Source organism: Mustela lutreola, chromosome 8, assembly GCF_030435805.1.
Source record: "Mustela lutreola isolate mMusLut2 chromosome 8, mMusLut2.pri, whole genome shotgun sequence".
In the NCBI taxonomy this organism is placed as follows: Eukaryota; Metazoa; Chordata; class Mammalia; order Carnivora; family Mustelidae; genus Mustela; species Mustela lutreola.
In genome coordinates, this window is record NC_081297.1 from 48,154,211 (window position 1) to 48,176,466 (window position 22,256).

At 46.4% G+C, this 22,256-nt stretch overlaps 1 protein-coding gene across 1 annotated transcript in view; it reads left to right on the plus strand.

Moving 5' to 3' along the window:
• CD9 (CD9 molecule) overlaps positions 1-8,873 on the plus strand; it is a 32,519-nt gene extending 23,646 nt beyond the window's left edge. Inside the window, exons 3-8 of the mRNA XM_059184574.1 lie at positions 3,502-3,599; positions 4,318-4,392; positions 6,180-6,278; positions 6,412-6,501; positions 7,033-7,116; positions 8,286-8,873. Of these exons, the coding sequence (XP_059040557.1) occupies positions 3,502-3,599; positions 4,318-4,392; positions 6,180-6,278; positions 6,412-6,501; positions 7,033-7,116; positions 8,286-8,351 (512 nt within the window). The 3' untranslated portion in view covers positions 8,352-8,873. The remainder of the gene's footprint in view (positions 1-3,501; positions 3,600-4,317; positions 4,393-6,179; positions 6,279-6,411; positions 6,502-7,032; positions 7,117-8,285) is intronic.
• Positions 8,874-22,256: the final 13,383 nt, after the last annotated feature.

The window sequence follows — 22,256 nt, forward strand, 5'->3', positions numbered from 1 at the left end:
CACAACAGTCAGTAGTAAATCCGGAGCAGCTGACAGCCTTATATGGGCCTTCTCCCCAGTTCAGGCCCTGGGAGATTCAGCCCGTCAGCAGTATCCATAATCCCAGGCCGCAAACACATTGGGGAACTTTATTTTCTTGGTCCCAGGCCAGCAGCCCTTCTTAACTCCTTGGCGTCCTTCCAGAACCATAGCCACTGACTGAGGGCATCCGGAGGCCCCAGGCAGAGGCTATGGATGTCCTGGTCTACCCTTCCCTGGGACCATTCCTCTTCTTAGGACAAGGCACCTAAGAGTTTCCAGGGTACGTGGCTTTTGCCCTCAACGAGCTTGCGGCCTCGGGCGCTTTGTTGCTCTGTGCCCAGTTCTCCCCAGCCTGAGACTGGCAGAGCTCACACACCCACAGCCTCTCCGAAACAGAAATATACCGTGCTTGGCAAGTGGGGCATCACCATGATGCTTATATTAGTGCAAACGGCCACCTACAGGACAGAGCGGGACCAAGAGAGAGCCACTGGGGAGCCATGTAGGGTTCCTTTGAACCCCTGATTGAGTATTTGGAGACAAGAAACTGTTGTTGTCAGTGGCAAGCTGGGGCCGGGGCAGGAGGCTGACGTGTCCCCCTGGAGCTGAAGCCCAGAGCCCTGATACGCAGGTGAAAAGAACGCTCAGTTTTGTGTATAAAGGACATCCCGGCATATGCTTCTGCTCTACCAAAGGTTTTTCTTCTCCTCTGACCAGGCCTATAATGTCAGCCTGAAAACAGAATCAACAGCCCTTAAGCAAATTAATACAGTAATCCTGGAGAAGGCTCCGTGACGAATAACTTTTTCCATGAGTCAGACAGAAAGCTAACATTCATTTGTTTTGTAAAGGGGAACGCTTTGTCATTTGTCATTGCCTTTGCTAACAAGCTCAGGATGTAGGCTAGGAGCAGCCTGTCCAGAGGGAAGCCCAGCAGGAACCTGCGAAGAAGCAGCCAAACCCTCCAGTGGTTCCATGGCTTCCGAGGTGGGGGAGGGGGCCTGTTGCCCAGGAGCCCCGACTGCAGCTTCATGGCCACTGCTGAAGTGCCTGTCAACAGCCCCCCACCCCGGGAATTGCTTATCTTCCTCCCCAGCCGGAGAGGGTGAAGCCAAGACACCCCCACATCTGCAGCTCTCCAAACAAGATACTGCACCAATGACCTTTGTCCTGCAGTCTTCATCTGCTGAGCCCAAAAATGAATATTTACCATTAACCAGAAAGCAAGCCCATTAGGAGGAGAATCCATCGCATGCGCTCTTTCTCTCTCTCCCTCTGCAGAGGGAAGTGCTTTTTCCTTTAGTAGCTCTCCATGCTGCCAACCCAACTCCCCTGACTTCTGCCAGGGCTGTCCTGGTTTACGAAGTGGGGTCTGGACTTAACAGAAGACATGTCCACCCACTCCCACTCCGACTCTGTTCCATGTGCTTGCAAATCCTTTTGATCTCTTAATACCTCCTGTGTATTCAGCCCTTGCTGTGGAGCTCAAAGGAGTGACCTCATCCTTCGTTGTCTTCCCCCGATGAGACGGGGAGAAACCGGGGCCATTTGACTGCCATGGCTCGCCTGTGTCCCCATGGCAGGGCCACCCCTCCCGCCGTGCCCGTGCAGTGCGTGGGGCCGCGTGGCCTGTCTGAGTCCGGCCCGCCATCCCCACACTGTCGGACAGCCCAGGAGGCTAGGACTTGACTCGAGGACAAGCTGCATTTGTCCCCATGCCCAGTCTGGGCCGGGCATGCACGGAAACAATACCCATATTCATACGACGAAGGGGTTTGCCAGTAAACCCACGTGACTTGACATCACGACAGATGTGGGGGGGAAAGGGGAGAGACACAAACGCTCCGTTGTGTGCGCTCCGCTCGGGTCTGCCCGGGAATCTCAGCTGCAGGCTGCACGGTTTGTTGCCTGCAAAGCCTCAGCTCTGGACTAGGAGTACAGATGGGGGACAGTGAAGTCACTGTAACACCTGCCGAGGTTCTCACTGCACTGTCCCGTTGTGCATTGTGCGGAAACATCACAGACCCGCTCTCTCAGCTTCAGCCAGCACTTGGGGGAAGTCTCTCTAGTCCCAGTGAGTAGGAGAGATCAGCAAATGTATGAAGATGCACCACTGTGGTTCTGAGTGACGGCCCTCTGACCCTCGTATTCCGCAGAATCACGGCAGCCAGCATTTGTTGCACACCTTTGGATCCTGTCCCTTCATCTGCACTGCGAACCCTGAGGTGGGCATCGTTTGCACTCCCATCTCACAGATAGAAGGTCGTTGCACAGAGAGAGGCAGTCGCTTTCCCAGGGTCACAGAGCTGGCTCTCAAACCCAGACGTGCTCTCCCCACGTGACAGGAGCCCCTCTCCGGATTGAACAGAACTCACCTGCAAGACAGGGAGGCACGGGACCTCTCTGCCAGCTTCCCCATGGGGCCTCTGCACTGGGGAGTGGGGCAGCTGTGACTTCTCCAGAATAGGACTACAAAGACTGGCCCCTCAGGGCATTCCCTGGGGGGTGCCGGAAGGAAGGACAAGGGCAAGGCTCCACTGTGTTCCCCTCCCAGGGTTTTACACCATGCTGGGTCCAGGCAAAAAGTCACTGACCTTCTCACTCAGATTGAGGACTTTAGAAACCGTGTCCTCATCCTCCCTTTAAAGGAGGATCCTGTTCACCCTTCACCTGGAACAAATGATTTGCAACCCTAAGACCTCTTCAGTGTGCTTTAAGGGATGTTTTGAAGTTTTCTAATCACCGGACTCTCATTTTACTGATAAAGATACCAAGACCCAGAGAGGGAACGTGTCTTACCCAAGATCGCACAGCCCCTAGTAGCAGAGTCAGGATCAAAGTGGGAGGTCTTCTGACCCCAGGCCTATGTTTTGCTCCCTAGAGCAAATACTCATTCCTTGGCCAACACGTGCCCTTGGCCTTACTGACCATGCGTGCCTCACTGCCCCCCCGAAGCAGGGCAGGGAGGCACCCCTTCTGGGAATGAGGCAGAGCTGGCCCACCCTAAGCAGGGCTGTTTGATCACTGCAATCCCTTCCTACCAAAGCCTGCACTCTTCTGTCTGGGGGAAGCCAGGCCAAGGCTCCTCGGAGTCCCAGGAAGTCAGTCCCAGTCTGGAGGGTCTGTTTTAATTGGTGTGCGTGGATTCATCTTGCTGGAAACAGCTGACAGACTGGATCCGTTTGTGTCCTGAGTCAAATCTGAGGATTTCTGTGGATCTCTTTGTCCTGGTTAGGGGGACGTGAGCACCTTCCAGAAAGGCGAGGGTAAGATGGAGTGAGGGCTTGATGGGGTGGGGTCCTAGAAGACAGACTGGTGGGAAGGAGACTTAAGAGCAGGGATGGAGGAGGCTGTTTTGAAGGATGGGACACTTCTCCCCTGAGGGAGGAGTGATAAGGATGGGGGCACAAGGAATTGTAGGACATATCTGGGCCTCCACACTATTGACTCCCTGCCTTGCCCTCTGTTCTCTCCCCTCAGGAGTTTATATTCTGATTGGAGCTGGTGCCCTCATGATGTTGGTGGGCTTCCTGGGCTGCTGTGGAGCCGTGCAAGAGTCCCAGTGCATGCTGGGATTGGTGAGTACCCCATCCACTCCCTGCAGCCACTCTGACCCCCAGACCCCTGCCCCCAAGATCTCATAGAACACATGGGGTGGGATGGAGTGAAGAGGGTTTCCTAAGGGCTTGAGCTCTCCTCAGCAACTCCACCGCAGGCCCCGCCCCAGCCTCCTACAAGGCAGCCATCTTGTCCTCCTCCCCCGCAGCAATGCCTTGCTCCTCTTCCTTTCTGGAGCCTCTCTCTCTTATCACTTCCCTTAGGCGACTAAATGCCAGGACTTTGTTTTCCCCTTTATCGAGGACCACGTTTGCTTTTTTTCCCTGAATCCGCAGGTACCTTTGCTTTCTCTTATTTTAAGATTTGTTACAGATTTCTTCAAATTCCACAGTATATTCTCTCTTTATTTCCTCAAATCCCTGTGGTTTTTGTGAGTGAGTGATGGGATTTTATCACTGACGCTTCATTAACACCTTAGAAGTACCAGTTCTGGGGTCAGCTGTGCCCCGTTCTTTCCTCCTGAGGAATCTCTTCCTACCACTGCTTTCACTCCTCACCTTAGCTAAGGCTCACAGTTTGATAAACTTCTCCCCTGTCCCTTCCAGGGTGTTCATTTGTGCCCCCAGATGCCCGACCCCCAGAGACTTGCCATTCTTCCTTGGTCTCCAGAATACCCTTTGGTTGCTCTCATTGCCTGTCTGGGATTTCTCCTCATCCTATCCCTTCTTTGTCTTCTAGTTCTTCGGCTTCCTCTTGGTGATATTTGCCATTGAGATAGCTGCGGCCATCTGGGGATATTCCCACAAAGATGAGGTAGGTTTCTCCCGTAAGATCTCTTGGGAGTAATACAGGTTTGGGAATTTGGGAGTGGGAATGGTGAGGACGGACGGGTGTCCCAGTTGGTCACTTCGGTCAGCTTTCAGCCATCGCACATGCCTCTTATTTCACCATGCTTCCGCGTGCCCATCAGAATGTGATCTCCTCCAGGGAAGGGGATGTGGCTGTCCTACCAGCCACTCCGTCCAGTTCCGTGGATGGTGCTGGCACATGATAGATGTTCAGGAAATACTCACTGGGTCTGTGTATGTGTATGTGTGTCTCACAAATCAGCAGCCCTGCCCCCATCTCCTCTGGAAAGATGGCTTAGGAAAACAAGACTTTGTGTGGGCTGGACCCACCACCACCCCCGCCCCTTCACCTAGTCTCTGAATATGTGCCTCCATGAGCTGAGTGCTGTCCAGACCCCACGTGAGTCCAGAGATGTGCAAGCCGTGGGCCCCCCTTGAAGCAACTGCCACCTGGGTGAAGGATATGCATGATAAGTGTCATAGAAGTCATTTATATCCAGAAGTTCCAAGGAGTTGGAGATGGTAGCATGCCAAAGGGAAATCTCTTCTGGCTTCATGGAGAAGTGGGCATCAACACAAGCCTTGGATGAGGGAGAGGATTTCAGGAGGAAAGTTGGTGGGAGACTGAGTACTTTATTTTATTTTTTTTTAAGATGTTTATTTATGTATTTATTTGAGAGAGAGAGAGGAAGCAAGCCTGAGCAGGGCGGGGGTGACAGAGGGAGAGGGAGAAGCAGACTCCCCACTGAGCTGGGACCCCCAACATGGGGCTCAATCCCAGGACCCTGGGACCGTGACCTGAGCTGAAGGCAGCTCTTAACGGACTGAGCCATCCAGGTGCCCTTCGAGGACTTTCCTTTAAAAAAAGACAGCTGAACATGGGCTCCCACAGGGAGCCACTAAAGAGTTGTGGGCCAGGATAGGCCACATCAGAACAGTGTTTTAGGAAGGGCTGTCTTGGCTTGTACAGCAGCAGCAAGTGCAGGGAGACTGGATGCCTGGACCCCGTTTAAAGAGAGAAAAAAATAGAGATTTAACGGTCCAGATATAAATGCTGTAACCATGGAAATAGGAAGGGATGCTAGTGGAAGCTGCTGAAGGAGAGATTCTGGATGTTGGTCAGGGCGAGAGACAGGTGTTGGTTAAACTAGGGTGTACCCCGGTGCAGAAGGAGAATAATTGTCCTTCATATTATAGTTGCTAATACTTATGCCAAATTTACTCTATACCAGACACCGTGCTAAGGGCTTAACATGCAGTATCTCCTGTAAATCCTCACCATAACCCCTGAGGCACAAACTCCTATAATCTCCATCCTACATACGCAGAAAAGGAGGTACAGAGAGGTTTGGTAATTTGCCAGAAGTCACACAGCCTCTAAGTGATGAAGAAACAAAGGGAAGCCTGAGGAGCTAGCCTGGTCAGGAGTACGATGTTGTTGTTACCATTCATTAGACTGGGGAGAGTCCATTTTGTTCACAAGTAGAAGGGAAGGAGCTAAGTTGGGTGGAAGGGACCAGCCAAAGCTACAAGAGAAGAAGGGAAAATGGCCAGCGTGAGTTCCTAGGGATGTGGGAGAAGACGAGAAGGGCCCTGGAGGCTCTGGGAGAGGCAGGACCAGTCTGGTAGCTTCAGTCTGCAGGGACATTCTCTGAGCACAAGAATCTGTTGTCTGAGCAGGAACAAGATCGAACAGGTGACATTTGTCCAAGAAAATGCCCTGTCTGCCCCTCTCTTTTCTGCCCATCCCAGGTGATTAAGGAAGTCCAGGAGTTTTACAAGGACACTTACAACAAGCTGAAGTCCAAGGACGAGCCCCAGCGGGATACCCTGAAAGCCATCCACTACGCGGTACGTCATCCCCGCAAAAGTTCCTTGGGCACGCGCATGTGCACAGGGACCTGAGCACACCAGACCCGGCGTCTGTATTCTGGTAGTCTGCATTGTTCGTCTTTCTCACCTGTCTCTGCCCTTCCCTCTGCAGCTGAACTGCTGTGGTCTGGTTGGTGGAGTGGAACAGTTTATCTCTGACATCTGCCCCGAGAAGGATGTTCTGTCAACCATCACAGAGAAGGTAAACTCATGTGCCCCCGCCGGCTGCTCTGGACCAATCCCACCAGGGTTGACTTGAAATCCTGCCCTCTCCTCCTGGGAGGAGTTCTCCTCCTGTGCAAGGGCCCCTCAGTGGGTCCATCTCTTTTCTCCCCTCCCCCCAGGCCTCTGCTTCCTCAAGGGCAGCAGAACAAGGACCAAACCAGGGAAATAATGAAGTATTTAAATGTGCCAACAGTTCATGATTGGAAGCTGGACCTAATGTCCAAACTTCAGAATAATCAGAAGTAACCCAATGGCCTAATGGGAGCTAGACCCCAAAGCAGGGGCTTACCCTTCTTCCTTCCCTTATTTCTTACCCAGACTTTAGGGACCCACCTCCATATCCCTTGGGTCTCACTTCCATCCACCAGCCAGGACACCTGGGCACTCCTGTCCCCCGTCCTTTCTGGGACCTCCCAGCATTCCTGGTGTGAGACAGGTGCTATGGGAGGGAGGAGGTACACTGAAGCAGGGATTGTGTGTGACCTGAGTCCTGGTTTCCCCCCCTCAGCCCTGCCCTGAGGCCATAAAAGAAGTCTTCCACAACAAATTCCACATCATCGGCGCAGTGGGCATCGGGATTGCGGTCGTGATGGTGAGTATTGAGGACACCGGGAGGGAATGATTGTCTTAGTGGTTAACATCCATGAAGCACACACTCTGGCCAGGGAGTGTGTTAACTCATCAATTACTTTATCAACTAATTTAATCCTCACCATACCTATGAGTGTGAGCTGTTGGTATGCCCCTTGTACAGACTAGAGAGTGGAGAGACAGAGAGGTTGAGTTGATCAAAGCCTCTGAGCTCATGTGTGAAGCATCTGGGATTTGAGTTCCGTACGTCTCTCTCCAGTACATGTTGGCTTACCATCAACGTTCAGGAGTAAGTGTAAGGTGATGCCAGTGCTGCTGGACCATAGACCACACTCTTGAGTAGCGAGGGTAGAGGTCACCCAGACCTGTTAGCCTGGAATAATCTTCAGGACATGTTTTTGTTATGCACCTGCTTTGCTTTTCCCCAAGAAAGTAGTTCAATAGAAGTTACATGGATAGGAATTGTTTCACACACACACACACACACACACACACACACACACACACATCCCATAGTCTGAAAGGCATCCAAAGGTGGACAGCCAGAAGGAAGATTCCAGGCTTCAGATAATCTACTCTCCTGCTAATCAGCACTCCCAGGAACCATTAAAGGGCAACCAGGATTCCCTGCAGTCACCCCCTCTTGCCCCAAAAGGGAGTAGTAAGAACCATGTAGGGGACTTAGCCCTCCTCTGCCCCAGTAAGACTATCCCAGAAGTGAGAATTGCTTCCTTTCTTAGTGGTTATTTACACCTAAGAAAGGCTTAAGGCCACTTTCAGTAAAAACCATAACAGTACTTCTTAAAATGGAATATAAATCAGAGACACACACATAGGTGGAAAGCAGTACAAGCCTGTGTGGATCATTGGAATATCTGCCCTTTGAGCATTAAATTGAGCTCTGAGCTTATTTGTCATGCTCTGGAAGTTTCCTCAGGGAAGTGGCTTGTGCCATTTACATGAGCAAGTCACCACAGACCCGCAGAACCCCAGCAGTCAGTGACTCTTCCTGTTACCCAGCCCCCGTCTCTCCTTCGGCACCCCTCAGTGTGCCTGGCCCTGTGGTCACTATCCTTGTTTGTCTTGGCCCAGATGACTCATGTCTTTCCTCTCCCTCACCCTTCCCTCGGCAAAGCCTCCCTGTTCCTCATGTTCCCTTCTGTCTTCTAGATATTTGGCATGATCTTCAGTATGATCCTGTGCTGTGCCATCCGCAGGAGCCGAGAGATGGTCTAGAGTCAGCTTGCACCCCTGAGCAGGAAAGTCCAGTCCTGAAGATTGTCAGTTATTTTCTTGGGGTTCTGTTTTTTAGCTTTGGGAGTTTTTTTGTTTTGTTTTTATTTTTGTTTTGGGGGGTTTTTTGGTGTTGTCTTTTTCTGGTTTTTTTACTTTTTTTTTTTTTTTTTTTTTTTTTTTTTTTGCCACTAACCTTAGTATTCATTCTGCATTTCTAAACAAAAAAGTTATTCCATGTTTGTCTTTTTAATGCTTTATTCAATATTGGTATTCATAGTTGAGATATTTGGGGATTTGGTTTGCTTTGGTTTATATTTTGTTGTTGTTGTTTGTTTTGCTTATTATGTTAAGCAGAAATCCTGCAATGAAAGGTACTATATTTGCTAGACTCTAGACAAAAGATATTGTACATAAAGAGAATTTTTTTTGTCTTTAAACAGATAAAAAAATGTCTATCATACTTAATCAGGTTGTAACTTATGTTGAAGACAATTTGATACATAATAAATGATGATGACAATATCCTGGACCAGTTTTTGGTTTTTGTTTCCTGTATATTTTGAAAGCTATTTGTTTTTCAAATGTCTTCTAACCTCATTTATTTGAGAATTAGGTTGGAAAAGTTGGTCTCCCTACTTGACTAATGAAGAAAGCAAGACAGGAAGGGATTTTGATCTCACATCACACAGTTGTTAATAGAGTCTGCACCAGAACCTAGCCCATGCCTCTTTCTTGTATCATAGGTTGTATGTCGGGAAGATAGCAGTAAATGTGACCTCCCTGTTGGCGGGGGACTTAGTTTTTCTTCACTGCTCTACCCCCAACACTTAGAACCTACTGTCTCCGGTGTGTAGTAGGTGCTCAATAAATATTTGTTGGCAACTAATATTTGTTGAATAAATGAGGGCATTTGATCAGGGAGGCAGAATATTAAATGTTAAATATTATATATATTATAATTTACATTTTATATATGAATGTGTGTGTGTGTATAATTTGCTGCACAGATTTGACCTTGTACGATCATTAGCGTTGTTTGCATAGTCTCTTTAAGACCATTGGCTTTGCATCAGACACAGGAACTTGAAGCCTTGTGGTCAGGGGGCAGATAGGAAGGACACCTGGATGTCCTTGGGGAGAGCAAGAACAGGCCAGAACTCAAACAGGAGCTTGAGAAGACAGACAACTCTGTGTCAGTTCTTGTTCCTCTGATGGGGGTATGGGTCCCACTGAGGCTAGCACTCTGTGTTAGAGCTAAACACAGGCCAGGAGCTGGAGGAGCTGACATGAGCCAGCAAAATAAGCAACAGTTTTGTGTGAGCTGGAAAATGTCTCATTACCTTTCAGGCCTCCCATGTGAGGAGGGGGAAAACCCACAGTTAGCACGCTTGCATCTCATTGCTATTCTGTGGCCCCAGGAGCCGTATTAATCTGAGCATTTGAGAGCTAATTGTACTGTTTCAATGTGGAAATAGCAGGCCAACTCTTTATTCTATGAAAATGTGAATGAGCCCATCTTAAGTCAGCATCATAATCCCTGGTTAATTCTAATGTCTGCCCTGTTGGTGACTGCCAGCTCCCTCTAGGTAAAGCAGGTTCCATCTACACAATTTCCACTCTTCTCTGCTGAAGAGTAGGTGGGGGTCAGAGTATAACAGATTTGCTACTACTTAAATCGAGGAATACCTCAGCATTATACCCTGTCTTCTCAGTTTGTCATAAATAATGGGTCAATTGGCTAGCTTAAGCGAAAGCTAAAGAACACAAGTAGTATCTCCTGGAACCCAAGAATGGAAACACAGTTGAGCCATAGGAAGTTTCTGGAACCACGGACTAGGAACTCCTGCAGCTTTGCACTTCTGAGTGCTGTGTTCTGCTCCCCAAAGAGACCACTTGTCTCTGCTAGCTACTCCATCCACATGGGTTGCAAAGAGAGCTGGTGTTCAACCCCCAAGTTTACGCAGACAACCTCCAGTAGCCTCACTTGAAATTTCCAGAGAGAAAATCTGCCCCAGTTTTCAGTGCAGTATCTATCCCTGACTTCAGTGGAGGGGTACGTGTAGTAAAGACTCATCCATCCTCTCACCTGTAGACTGAACCTAAGATCAGAAACAGAGGGATCACTGAGAGCTGGCAGACCCCAGAAGGGAGCGTCCACGCTGTGCTCAGTCCAGCCCAGTAAGCTTGCCCTGACTCCTGGTGAATGGGTCTAGTTGAAGGTCTACAACTAAGGCAAAACCAAGATCGGCCAATGCTCTCAGGGCCTGAAGGGCTTTTGGAACAAAGTCCTTCAGGAAGTTATAGGTCACAAAAAGGCAATAGACTGCCAATAACAGTAATAGCTATGGGTCCAGAAAGAACCTCCTTGGGCAAAAGAGAAAGGGAAACAGTTGGATGTGTCAACCTCTTGGTTCAACTGGGAAAGGCAGAACAGGGGCAGCAAATTTGAATATAAACAAACGGACAGTAAAGGTTATTACAGGTTATTACTTTATCTGGTGCCCTTCAAGGACTGAGAGTGCTTTAATATCCCCAAACTCCACGCCTTCTACTGTGGAGCTGAGTGGTGCGAGGGTGGAGGCAAGACCACAGGTATCAGGCACTCCTTCCATGCTTTGCCATTTCCCTGGCCAAGTAGTCTGAACTAGCGCATCAGGACACTCCCAAAGGGTGGTGTATTTTTGTTTCACTGAAAATGAAGGATCTCCTGGGCTGCTTGGGCACAGGATGGAATAGTCTGGGTGATCTTCCAGCACAATCAGATCCATAGCTGCATGAACACTCCCATACAAGAGGAGAGATCCACTGGTGGGCTTGGGGTAGGGGAGACCCTGCTTTGCCCTCTCTGGTCAGTATTTTAAATAATTTGGAATATTATGAAATATTACAGGTTTCACAAAGCTCTGAGGAATACCCAGTAATGGGAGTAACACAATTATAGTTCAAAGAGATCTCAGGATTTGTAATACTGGATTATGACACACAAAGGATATATCTTATGGGGAATAAATAATAAGTAAGTGTGTTTAAACACAGCTCCTCATCCCTTAACGCTTCTAGCTGAAGAAGAAGTTAAGTGCGTGTTTGGCTGGCTAGGTAATAGGGGTTTTCTCTCATGCATTAAGTCTGGAGACAACTACAGGTATTGATTCAGCAGCTAAACACTCACAAAGATGGCATCTCTGTGATTCTCTTGGCTTTCCTCTGTCACAAGGTAGCTGCCATGGCTCCAACCATCTCTACATTCACAGCAGGAAGTAGAAGGGCAAATCCTTGCTACAAGTATCCCATTTATCTAAAATGCAAAATCTTCGGGTGCCTGAGTGGCTCAGTGGGTTGGGCCTCTGGTTTCTGCTCAGGTCATAATCCCAGGTCCTGGGATCGAGCCCCACATCAGGCTCTCTGCTCAGCAGGAGCCTTCCTCCTCTTTCTTTCTCTCTCTCTCTGCCTGCCTCTCTGCCTACTTGTGGTCTCTGTCAAATAAATAAATAAAATATTTTAAAAAATAAAATAAATAAATAAATAAAAGAAGATTCCAGGGCGCCTGGGTGGTTCAGTGGGTTAAGCCCCTGTCTTAGGCTCAGGTCATGATCTCAGGGTCCTGGGATCGAGCCCCACATCAGGCTCTCTGCTCGAAAAGGAGCCTGCTTCCCCCCCTCTCTCTGCCCGCTTCTCTGCTTGCTTGTGATCTCTCTCTGTCAAATAAATAAAATATATTTTTTTAAGTTAGTAGATTCCATTTTAAAGAAGCTCCGTATTTGCCCCCAGAACATACAATTAATATATTGGATACAGATTTGAATCCAATTCTATTTTTCTCCAGTCTTACTGCACATCTCACATAGTGGCGCCTCCAGGATTAATAATACCACAGGAAGAAATTTAACAGGAATATACTGGAATCACTTGATTGGAAGAACTCATTACATAAATGCAGGATGGAGAAATAACTTCATTTGAAAAAAAAAAAAAAGACAAAGAAATGTAGCTTACCACAAACTTAAAGAAGCCAAAACTGTGAGGTGAGGCTGTTACAGGTTCCATCCAGAGACATAGATGTCTGGATGGAGGGAGATAATAAAGCTACCACAGATGAAGCAGTCAGGCCTTAGGGCAGTATGGTGCTCCACTCTGGGGCCTGTCCTCAAAAAATAAGGGAGCCAAATAAAGACCTAGAGATAGGAGAGGGGAGGGATTAAAACCATGTCATCCCAAAGGAGAGTGAAGGACCAAAGGATTCTAACCTGGGTGAGGTGGGGAGAACCAACATGCAACAATCTTGGTTTCCAAATATCTAAAGAACTGTAGGGTAGACCAGGGGCATATGTGGTCCCAGAGACCGCAATGAGAACTCATGGCAGAATTAACAGGGAACAGATGTTGGCTTAAAACAAGGAAAACTCCTTGGAACCTGGGGCTATTGAACAGAGTAGTGGGGCCCGAAGTGTGAAGGAGGCTCCAGGAGAATCTGGAGATGGGGTGTGCCAATCCCTGCACCAATGGGGCCTTGAAGAGCCCAGCAATGGCACTGAATATGGAAAATATGCAACAGTTTCAGATAGAAAACATTATTTTGAAATATTTTTGGGTTGCCCATAGAAATATTCATGGTTCCTATTACTTTAACCTTTATTAGAGGTCCTCTCCCCTACATCCCTCCCATCTCTAAAATCATATAGAGATGTATGTCTCCAAGCAAATACTCAGTGTTGGGGTGGAAGAATTTTCTCTGCTGTTCAAGGTCCTTCCTGTTGGACTAAGAATCAAATTGACAGGAGGCAGATTAACAGTAGGAAGCCATATTTAAGAGCATACATACAGGGAATCCACACAGACATGGAAATTCCAAAGACAGGCAACATGATACTTATATAAGCTAAGGAGGGGGGTAAAGATATGAGGATACAAAGGGGAGAAAGACCAAGAAGGTGAAAAGAGATGCTTGGAAAACAAAGGTTGCTCTATTATGCAATAAATGTCTTAGGTAACATGGAATCTGTTAACAGCTCTCTTCCTGGTACAAGCAGGCAGTTGATGGGTAGGTAGAGAGCTTTTCCTGAATGTGCTGGGGTTTGATGGCTTTTAATTCAAAATAATGTTTATACCAAAGTGGCCCATCTTGGGGTACCTGCCCTTGGCCCTTCCATCAGGAAGCCAGTGCTCTCTCTCTATATATATGTGTGTTTTCCTTTTCATTATCGGAGGAGAGGGATGAGAGTGAGGAGAGGACCTCTAATAAAGGTTAAAGTAATAGGAACCATGAATATTTCTATGGGCAACCCAAAAATATTTCAAAATAATGTTTTCTATCTGAAACTGTTGCATATTTTCCATATTCAGTGCCATTGCTGGGCTCTTCAAGATGCAGGGAAAAGAGCACCCCAGTCCTTAAATAATAGGTTTGTTGAAAGGATATTCAGCATCTCAGCAACCACCCACAACTTCTGATTTTTGCATTTCTAGCCTGGATGGTGCAGCAGGCCTAGCAGAGGTCTAAGATTGGGCTCATCCCAGCTCTGCAAATGCATCTCTGCTTCTCCCTGCATCTCACATTCAAGATCCCTTAGCAGAAGGGATCTAATGATTAGTTTGGCCCTGCCCAATAAGAAGCATACATTGGCATCCCTTGTCAGGACACCCATCCCTGGTCCTGTGGTTGTGGCCAAGGGAGCAGTGTTAATGTTCAGGATGCCCTTTGGATGGCCTTCCAAGCATAGGAAATTGGGCAGAAAAGACTCCCCAGGAAAGTGGTCCATTCTGGACCACTTTCCTGGGGAGTCTTGGTCATCCTGGTCAGAGCTAACTGGCGCAAAGATGACTAGGTCAGCCACCCTGGATGAGCCCCGACACAGAGTCTTTACCCCAATGTGACCTGCAATGGAATTCTCAGAGTAAATATGCCTGGCGAGGATGTTCTCCTTAAGTGTGACCACACTCCAAGAGAGGCAGGATTTTATGTAAGGGTCTCTGAGAAAGAGAAGTTCCAGAGAGGTCTGTGAACCATGGAAAGTTAATGGCAGTTACAAGTTCATGAGTCCCAAGACAGGGATCATCACCCCATGGAGCTAAGTTCTCTCCTCGTCCCCTCAGCCCACCCTGAGTCCCTCGTCCCCTGAGCCCACCCGACTGCCGTCAGTTTTAATGCTGACTTGGAGAGGCCTGGGAAGCAAATGTAATAGCTTTTATTCAAGCACTGGCCAGCAGACCCCTGGAGAGCTAATTCAATTTCTTTATTTTTAAATTAGATTTCCCCAAACCATCTGCTTCCCCTGCAGCAATGCAGACAGGATCAGATCTTTTCCCAATGTGGAATCTCTACTACTCCGCAGGGCTCTAGGAGCCAGAACTGACCTACCCAAGCAAGGCAGTGAGGGACCCGGGGGGGCTATTCCAACACACCCTGCAAGGGCAGTCACTGGTACCCACAGATCTCATTGCAGGATGTGGGCTATCCAACTGGCCCTCAGCACTGCCCTGGGAGTCAGGGAAACATGAGGAATATTCTCTATTCTTAACACATGGGGAAACTGAGAACCCAAGGAAGGAGGCAGTGACTTGCCCATGACCACAAAGCTCAGTCAAGCCTAGAGAAGCCCTTTGGTGATGGGGGAAGGTCAGAGAGAAACACTAAAACAGATCTACATTCTAGCATTTAGCTAGCATGGTCTTGGACCTTGGTTTCTTCATGTGTAAGTAGGAACTGATACAACATAACTCACAAGGAAGTTTTGAAAAGTGAAAGTATTTTAAAAAGGGTGGGGGGGGGGGGTTACCAAGCTGTGAAAAGACATGGAGGAACCTTAAATTCATCCTGCTAAGAGAAAGAAGCTAATCTGAAAAGGCTATGTACTATGTGATTCCAACTATATGACATTCTGGAAAAGGCAAAACTAAGAAGACAGTCAAAGGACAGATGGTTGCCAAGCATTAGGAAGGGGGAGCGGATGGAGAGGTAGAGCACAAGGGATTTTAAGGGCAGTGAAACTACTCTGCAGGATACTGTATGTAATGGTGGATGCACGGCATCATAAATTGGTCAAAACCCAGGGAATATACAGTGTCAAAATAAACTATGGACTTCGAGTGATGACAATGTGTCAGCATTGGTTCATCAGTTGTGACAAATGTATCCTTTGATGCCAATGTTGATGGTGTGGGAGGTTATATGTGTAAGGGGCATAGGGGGGAAGAAGTATTTGGAAACTCTGTACTTTCCAGTCAATGTTCCTGTGACTCTAAAAACAGCTCTAACAAATAAAGTCTATTAATTTAAAACAATTTTAAAATGTTAATCTGTATATAACAGGATGATAACATGGAAGTTTGAACTCAGACATCAAGATAGAGTAGATAGAAGAGTCCACAGTAGGGTGCCAGGTACCAGTTTTCTATGGATCCATCTAAACACTGGTTACGGGCGCCTGGGTGGCTCAGTGGGTTGAGCCGCTGCCTTTGGCTCAGGTCATGATCTCAGGGTCCTGGGATCTAGTCCCACATCGGGCTCTCTGCTCAGCAGGGAGCCTGCTTCCTTCTCTCACTCTCTATCTGCCTGCCTCTCTGCCTACTTGTGATCTCTGTCTGTCAAATAAATAAAATCTTTTTTAAAAAATAAATAAATAAATAAACACTGGTTACATTATTTGAGCCTGCTTGCCATGGTGGTGCTGGGTGGTAGCAAGTTCCATGGACTTCCATGAGAACTTGAAGGCTACTCATTGGCATGTAGACCAGAGTAACGATCCTTTTTTTTTTTTCTTCATTTTGTTTTGTTTCTGATTATGATAAGTCCATTCTTTTTAAGACTTTATTTATTTATTTATTTGACAGAGAGAGAGAGCACAAGTAAGCAAAGAATCAGGCAGAGAGAGGAGGAAGCAGGCTCCCTGCTGAGCAGAGAGCCCGATACGGGTCTCGAACCCGGGACCCAGGGATCATGACCTGAGCCAAAGGCAGAGGCTTTAACCCACTGAGCCACCCAAGCGCCCTGATAAGTGCATTCTTTAACCCCCATCCCCTATTTCCCCCCAAACCTCCACCCACCTCCTCTCTGATAACCATCAGTTTGTTCTCTATAATTATAATTAAGAGTCTGTTTCTTGGTTTGTCTCTCTCTCTCTCTCTCTCTCTCTCTCTCTCTTTTTTTGTTTCCTTTGCTCGTTTGTTTTAGTTTTTAAATTCCACATACGAATGAGACCATAATGGCATTCTCTTTCTCTGACTGACTTGTTTCACTTAACATTACACTCTCTGGCTCCAACCATGTTGTTGCAAAGATTTCATTCTTTTTTATGGCTGAGTAATATTCCATCACGTGCACGTGTGTGTGTGTGTGTGTGTGTGTGTGTGTGTGTGTGTACATACATAGAAAATCTTCTTTATCTACTTATCAGTCGATGGGCATTTGGGCTGCTTCCTTAGTTTGGCTATTGTAAATAATGCTGCAATAAACACAGAGGTGTAGGTATCCCTTTGAATTAGTGTTTTTGTATTTTGGGGGTGAATATCCAGTAGTGTGATTCCTGGATCATAGGGTAGTTCTATTTTTAACTTTTTTGAGGAACCTCCATACTGTTTTCCAGAGTGACTGCCCCAGTTTGTATTCTCACCAATAGTGCAAGAAAGTTCCTTTTTCTCCACATCCAACACTTATTGTTTCTTAAGTTTTTTATGTTAGCCATTCTGACAGGTATGAGGTGATACCTCGTTGTAGTTTGGATTTGCATTTCCCTGCTGGTAAGTAGGAATGTTGAGAATCTGGATGTATTCTTTGGAGAAAAGTCTGTTTGTGTCTTCTGCCCATCATTAATTGGATTATTTGTTTTTTGGGTATTATATTGCATCTGTTCTTTATATATTTTGGATACTAATCCTTTATTGGATCTGTCACTTGCAAATATAATTCTCCCATTCCATTAGTTGCCTTTTAGTTTTGTTGATTGTTTCCCTCACTGTGTAGAAGCTTTTTATTTTTATGTAGTTCCAATAACTTATTTTTGCTTTTATTTCTCTTGCCTCAGGAGATATATCTAGAAAAATGTTGCTTCAGCCAATGTCAGAGAGATTACTGTCTGTGCTCTCTTCTAGGGTTTTTATCGTTTCAGGTCTCATATTTAGGTCTTTAATCCATTTTGAATTTGTTTCTGTGTATGGTTAAAAAAAAAAAAAAAGTGGTCTGGTTTCATTCTTTTGCATGTAGCTGTCCAATTTTCCCAACACTATTTGTCTTTTTCCCATTGTATATTCATTCCTCCTTTGTCAAAGATTAATTTACTATATAATTACGGTTTATTTCTGGGCTTTCTGTTCTATTCATCTCTGTGTTTTGTTTTGTTTTTTTTAATGCCAGTAACATGCTGTTGTAATTACTACCATTTGTAATATAAGTTGAAATCTGGAATTGTTCCTCAACCTCTCTTTCTCTATGGTATTCTCTTAACAACATCCCAACTCTCATTGCTCCTAGACTTCGACTTATACCACATGTACATCTGAGCAGTGAACAACTTGGCTGACTGATAATACCATTTAAATTTCTACCCGCAGATCTCAACTGGGTCCTTCACTATCTTACCATATTTTTCTGATGATCTCCTCCTCTCTCATAGAACACATTTATATTTTCTCACTCCTCTCTGACTCACTTCTATAGAGAAATAGACATTTTATTCCATCTTCTATGTCACCTCCTCTACTTCCTCCTCACCATCCCTTTACTAAATCTGCCCTTGCACCTGCCTTCCCTCCCATTATAATGAATGGATTTCTCTTTGCCCCAAGCACAGCGAACATTAATACATTGCTCCAAGCCTCTGTGCTCATTCACAGGAACCTATGGACTCTCATTTTTTACTCCTTTTTCACTCCCACCAACATACAGTCACAAAAAACTAACTCTCATATTTTAAAAATAAATCCCATCTTAGACCCCACAACTTCTTTCAACTATTATCCCATTTCCCTGTTTTGATTTATAATAAAAATCTTTGAAAATATTATTTTTAAAAAAAGAAATCTGGAGTTGTGGTACCTCCAGTTTTGTCTTTCTTTTTCAGCTTGCTTAGGCTATTCGAGGCCTTGTGTGGTTCCATACAAATTTTAGGATTGTTTGTTCCAGCTCTGTGAAAAATGCTTTTGGTATTTTGATAAGGATTGCATTAAATCTGTAGATTGCTTTGGGTAGGATAGACATTTTAACAATATTTATTCTTCCAACCCAGGAGCACAAAATGTCTTTCCCTCTCTTTGCATCACCTTGAATTTCTTTCTTCAGTGTTTCATAGCTTTTAGAGTACAGGTCTTTCACCTCTTTGGTTAGGTTTATCCCTCAATATTTTATTGGTTTTGGTGTGACTGTAAAGGGATTTTTTCTTAATTTCACTCTCTGCTGCTTTATTATTAGTGTGTAGAAATGCGACAGGTTTCTGTACATTGGTTTTCTATCCTACAACTTTACTGAATTCACTTATCAGTTCCAGCAGGTTTTTGGTGGGTTAGGGTTTCCGATATGCAGTATCATATCATCTGCATATAATGAGAATTTTCCTTCTTCCTTGCCCATCTGTATGCTTTCAGCACAACGATTCTGATATGTGGGATGATACAGCTCTGTTGATGTTTAAGGTTGATGGTAAAATTGTACCTTTGTTTAAGAGTGCACTAAAGGTGGTGAAACATTTGAAGATTCTGACCAAAACTGTGAAACCCATAAAACAAAGTCTGTTAAAAACCATTAGAGAAAAGAAGGTAGAGAAGGAGCAGAGGAAGGGGGAGGAGGAAGTCAAGGGAAGAAGAGGGAAAAGGGGAGGGAAGGAAAAGAAGGGGAGGGAAGGGGAAGCAGGAGGAGGGGGAGAGAGGAGGAGAGGGATGGGAGGAAGAGGAGGGAAGGAGCAGGAGCACACAACTCTAATGAAACAATGAGGAGTGGAAGCAACAACAGAAGGCAACAACATTCACTGAGCTACCTTGCTTTGGTTTGGCAATAAAGAGGAGCCAACTCCCCTTAGTCCATTTTTCTTCCTCTTTAAAAGAGTTATCAGGAATTAAATGAACCAGAGAATGAAGATGACATGTAAAGATGATATTCAGCAAATTAAAGTTAGGAATCCTCTGAGTCTCTTGAAAATAAATCCAACCCCATGATGTCAAGGTGGGGGACACATTTTCATCTCTTCTGCCACATCTCCTGTCCCCACTAGCTCTAGAAAAACCTAGACTTAAATTCAGTGACCACCATGCTTTATATCAAGCTCCGCCCCCCTCATTTCCTTCTGGACCAGAGTGGAGTCCCTCATCTCTTCCCACTCCCAGATCCTACAGATGATGCTGATGGGATGGAAGGCATACTCATAGTTTGGTCCATGAATGACATATTTATTAGGTGCCCTCTGGGTTAAAAGCAGAGGCAGAGAAGGAAGGTCATAGCACTCAGTTAAGTACAAATCTTTCCCAGGGAGAACAGTACTTTATTAAACCCTGGCTTACATGAGCAAATATTACATTATTTTCCCCATAAATAACTGACCATTATATTTAACATAATCTACATCTTTTTTCAGTTGTGGCTGGTTGGATATCATTAAATAACCAATGTATAATCAGAGTCTGACCAAGAAGACAGAATCTAAAATAGGTAATGCATCAGAAAGAATCGAATACACGGAGCTGGTTAAACACATCTTTCTCAAAAATCAGAAAAGGAAAGGAGGGAATGCAGAAGGAATAACCACGGGATAGGGGAAGAGAAGGAGGAGGTCAGACTATCAGACCCCAGAAGCTCAGACGCAGGGCCATGTTCCCACTGCTGCCGGTACCGGAGGGCTTGGGAGATGCTGATTCTATGCCTCTGATCATTGGCCTGGGATATCTTTAACCTCCTCCAACTGGGAGCTCAGAAAATGCAGTTAGGGGAGGAGAGGTTTCAAGCAAGAAAGGAAACACTGGGCACACTCCTTTCCGAGCACAAGGAAAGCAGCCATAACTTTAACTGTAATTGGAAGCTTTGACTATCACCTGTGACTAAACCTTGTAATTCTGGAATGAAAACTGTGTTTTGCGACTCAAAGTCGCTGTAGGCCTTTACCCTAAAAGTCACCAGGATAGTCCTAAGACTGCCACACATCCGTCCCGGACAACGATAGACTCCTTCCATTGAACACAATTTAAGAACAGGACAAGACAAAAGAGAGTGGCTGTAAGGTTACAACCCATGGGCCCTGCTTGTTGGGCCTACTAAGTGCAAATAGAAGGTGCCTCAAATGTGGTAGGTGCACAATAAGTCCTTTTGTTATTACTGAATCCAAGGGCTCTGACCCCTCCCGCAGTGTTACATGACACAGAGCACATTGGGATCAGGACTCCCCTTCTCCGAGTGGGAGGGGCTGTCCCAAACTCAGCTGCCCACAGCTTACCAACCCATGGAGCCAAGGTCGCCCCCTATGGCCAACAGTGAGCCCCCAAATCTAGACTGACTGGCCCCAAGCTGCCTGTGGGTTTTCTTACTGACACAGTTGCTTTTGTATCTGCCCTGTAGAAAGGGCCAGGGTCTTTTTATTAGAACATGACAACTTATTTTTCTGACCCTGGGCTTATACAGTTTCTTTCCCGCCCCCCCCCACCCCTCAATAAATAAATAAAGCATGCTGTTCCTTTATCCATGCCATGGAATATTGTGGGTCTTGAATGCTCATGCTTACCAGGTAGGGACCCAAGCAGAGCCCATCTGCATAACAGCCCAACCCAACTCTGGGGAACACAAAGCACAAGAGATTGACGCAGATGTGCAAGGCCCTCTGTATTCTGGTCTCATTCTCTCCACTCAAGTGTATAGACCTCTCCACCCCAAATGCAGGCCTTACCCCAACTGGACCCCCTTTGAATCGGCTTTTTCCCTTAATACACACTGTGCCCACCACCACCCACTGAACGTCCATCTCTCCTCCCTCACCAGGTCCCTCCCCACTCGAGGCCCAGCCTGGCCTCCCATCAACCCACCATCATAGCTGCCAGCAGAGAAGGCACGCTGATCCTCAGCTCTTCCTGCTCCCCCCGTGGCGGATGCAGTTGTTACTGGAAGCGGGGCTGCCCAGCCAGTCTCCTTGCAGCTGTAGGTGAGTAGATCTTCCAGCTGGAAATGCTTAAGAACTAGGCGTACCTTCCACACCCCCACCTAGCAGCTACACCCCAAGCACAGAGAGGAAGGAAGGAAGGATCATGGGTCCCCAAATGACCACCCAAAAGGCCGCCTTATTGGGACCATGCACTGACAGGGACACAAGGAAAAATAGTTTGTATTGCATTAAACCAAGACTTCCTGGTTTATCTGTCACAGTCGTGAGCTTACAGCTCAGGCTGCCTCCAACCCCTGCTTTGCTTGACCTCCCACAGCGCTCCAAGCCAAGGCCACCTGAGGCCACACTCTACCTTAACCGGTGAAGATGCTTTGGGATACAAGCTTCAGGAGGCTAGACTCAAAAATCTTCACCATTGAGGAACTTACTCACGTACAAGAAATTCAGACGTAGAGCAGCTCCATGGCTGACTGTCCTCAGCACACTGGCTTTTGCCCTGAGTTTGTCCCTTCGTGGTCACAGGTGGCTATACCAGCTCAAGGCTTCATCTCCTCTCACAACATCTATATTTAAATAAAAGAAGAGGGTGTCTTTTTAAGAACACGAAAATTATTCCCCAAATTCCCTCAGAAACCATTCCTTCACATCTCATTGGCCAAAATGGATTACATACACATTCTTCTTTTTTCCAATACTTCTATTTTTTCTTTTTTTTAATATCTTATTTAGTTATTTGACATAGAGAGAGAGCAAAAGCAGGTGGAGCGGCAGAGGGAGAAGAAGAAACAGACACCCTGCTGAGCAGGGAGCCTGATCTGGGGCTCCACCCGAGGACCTT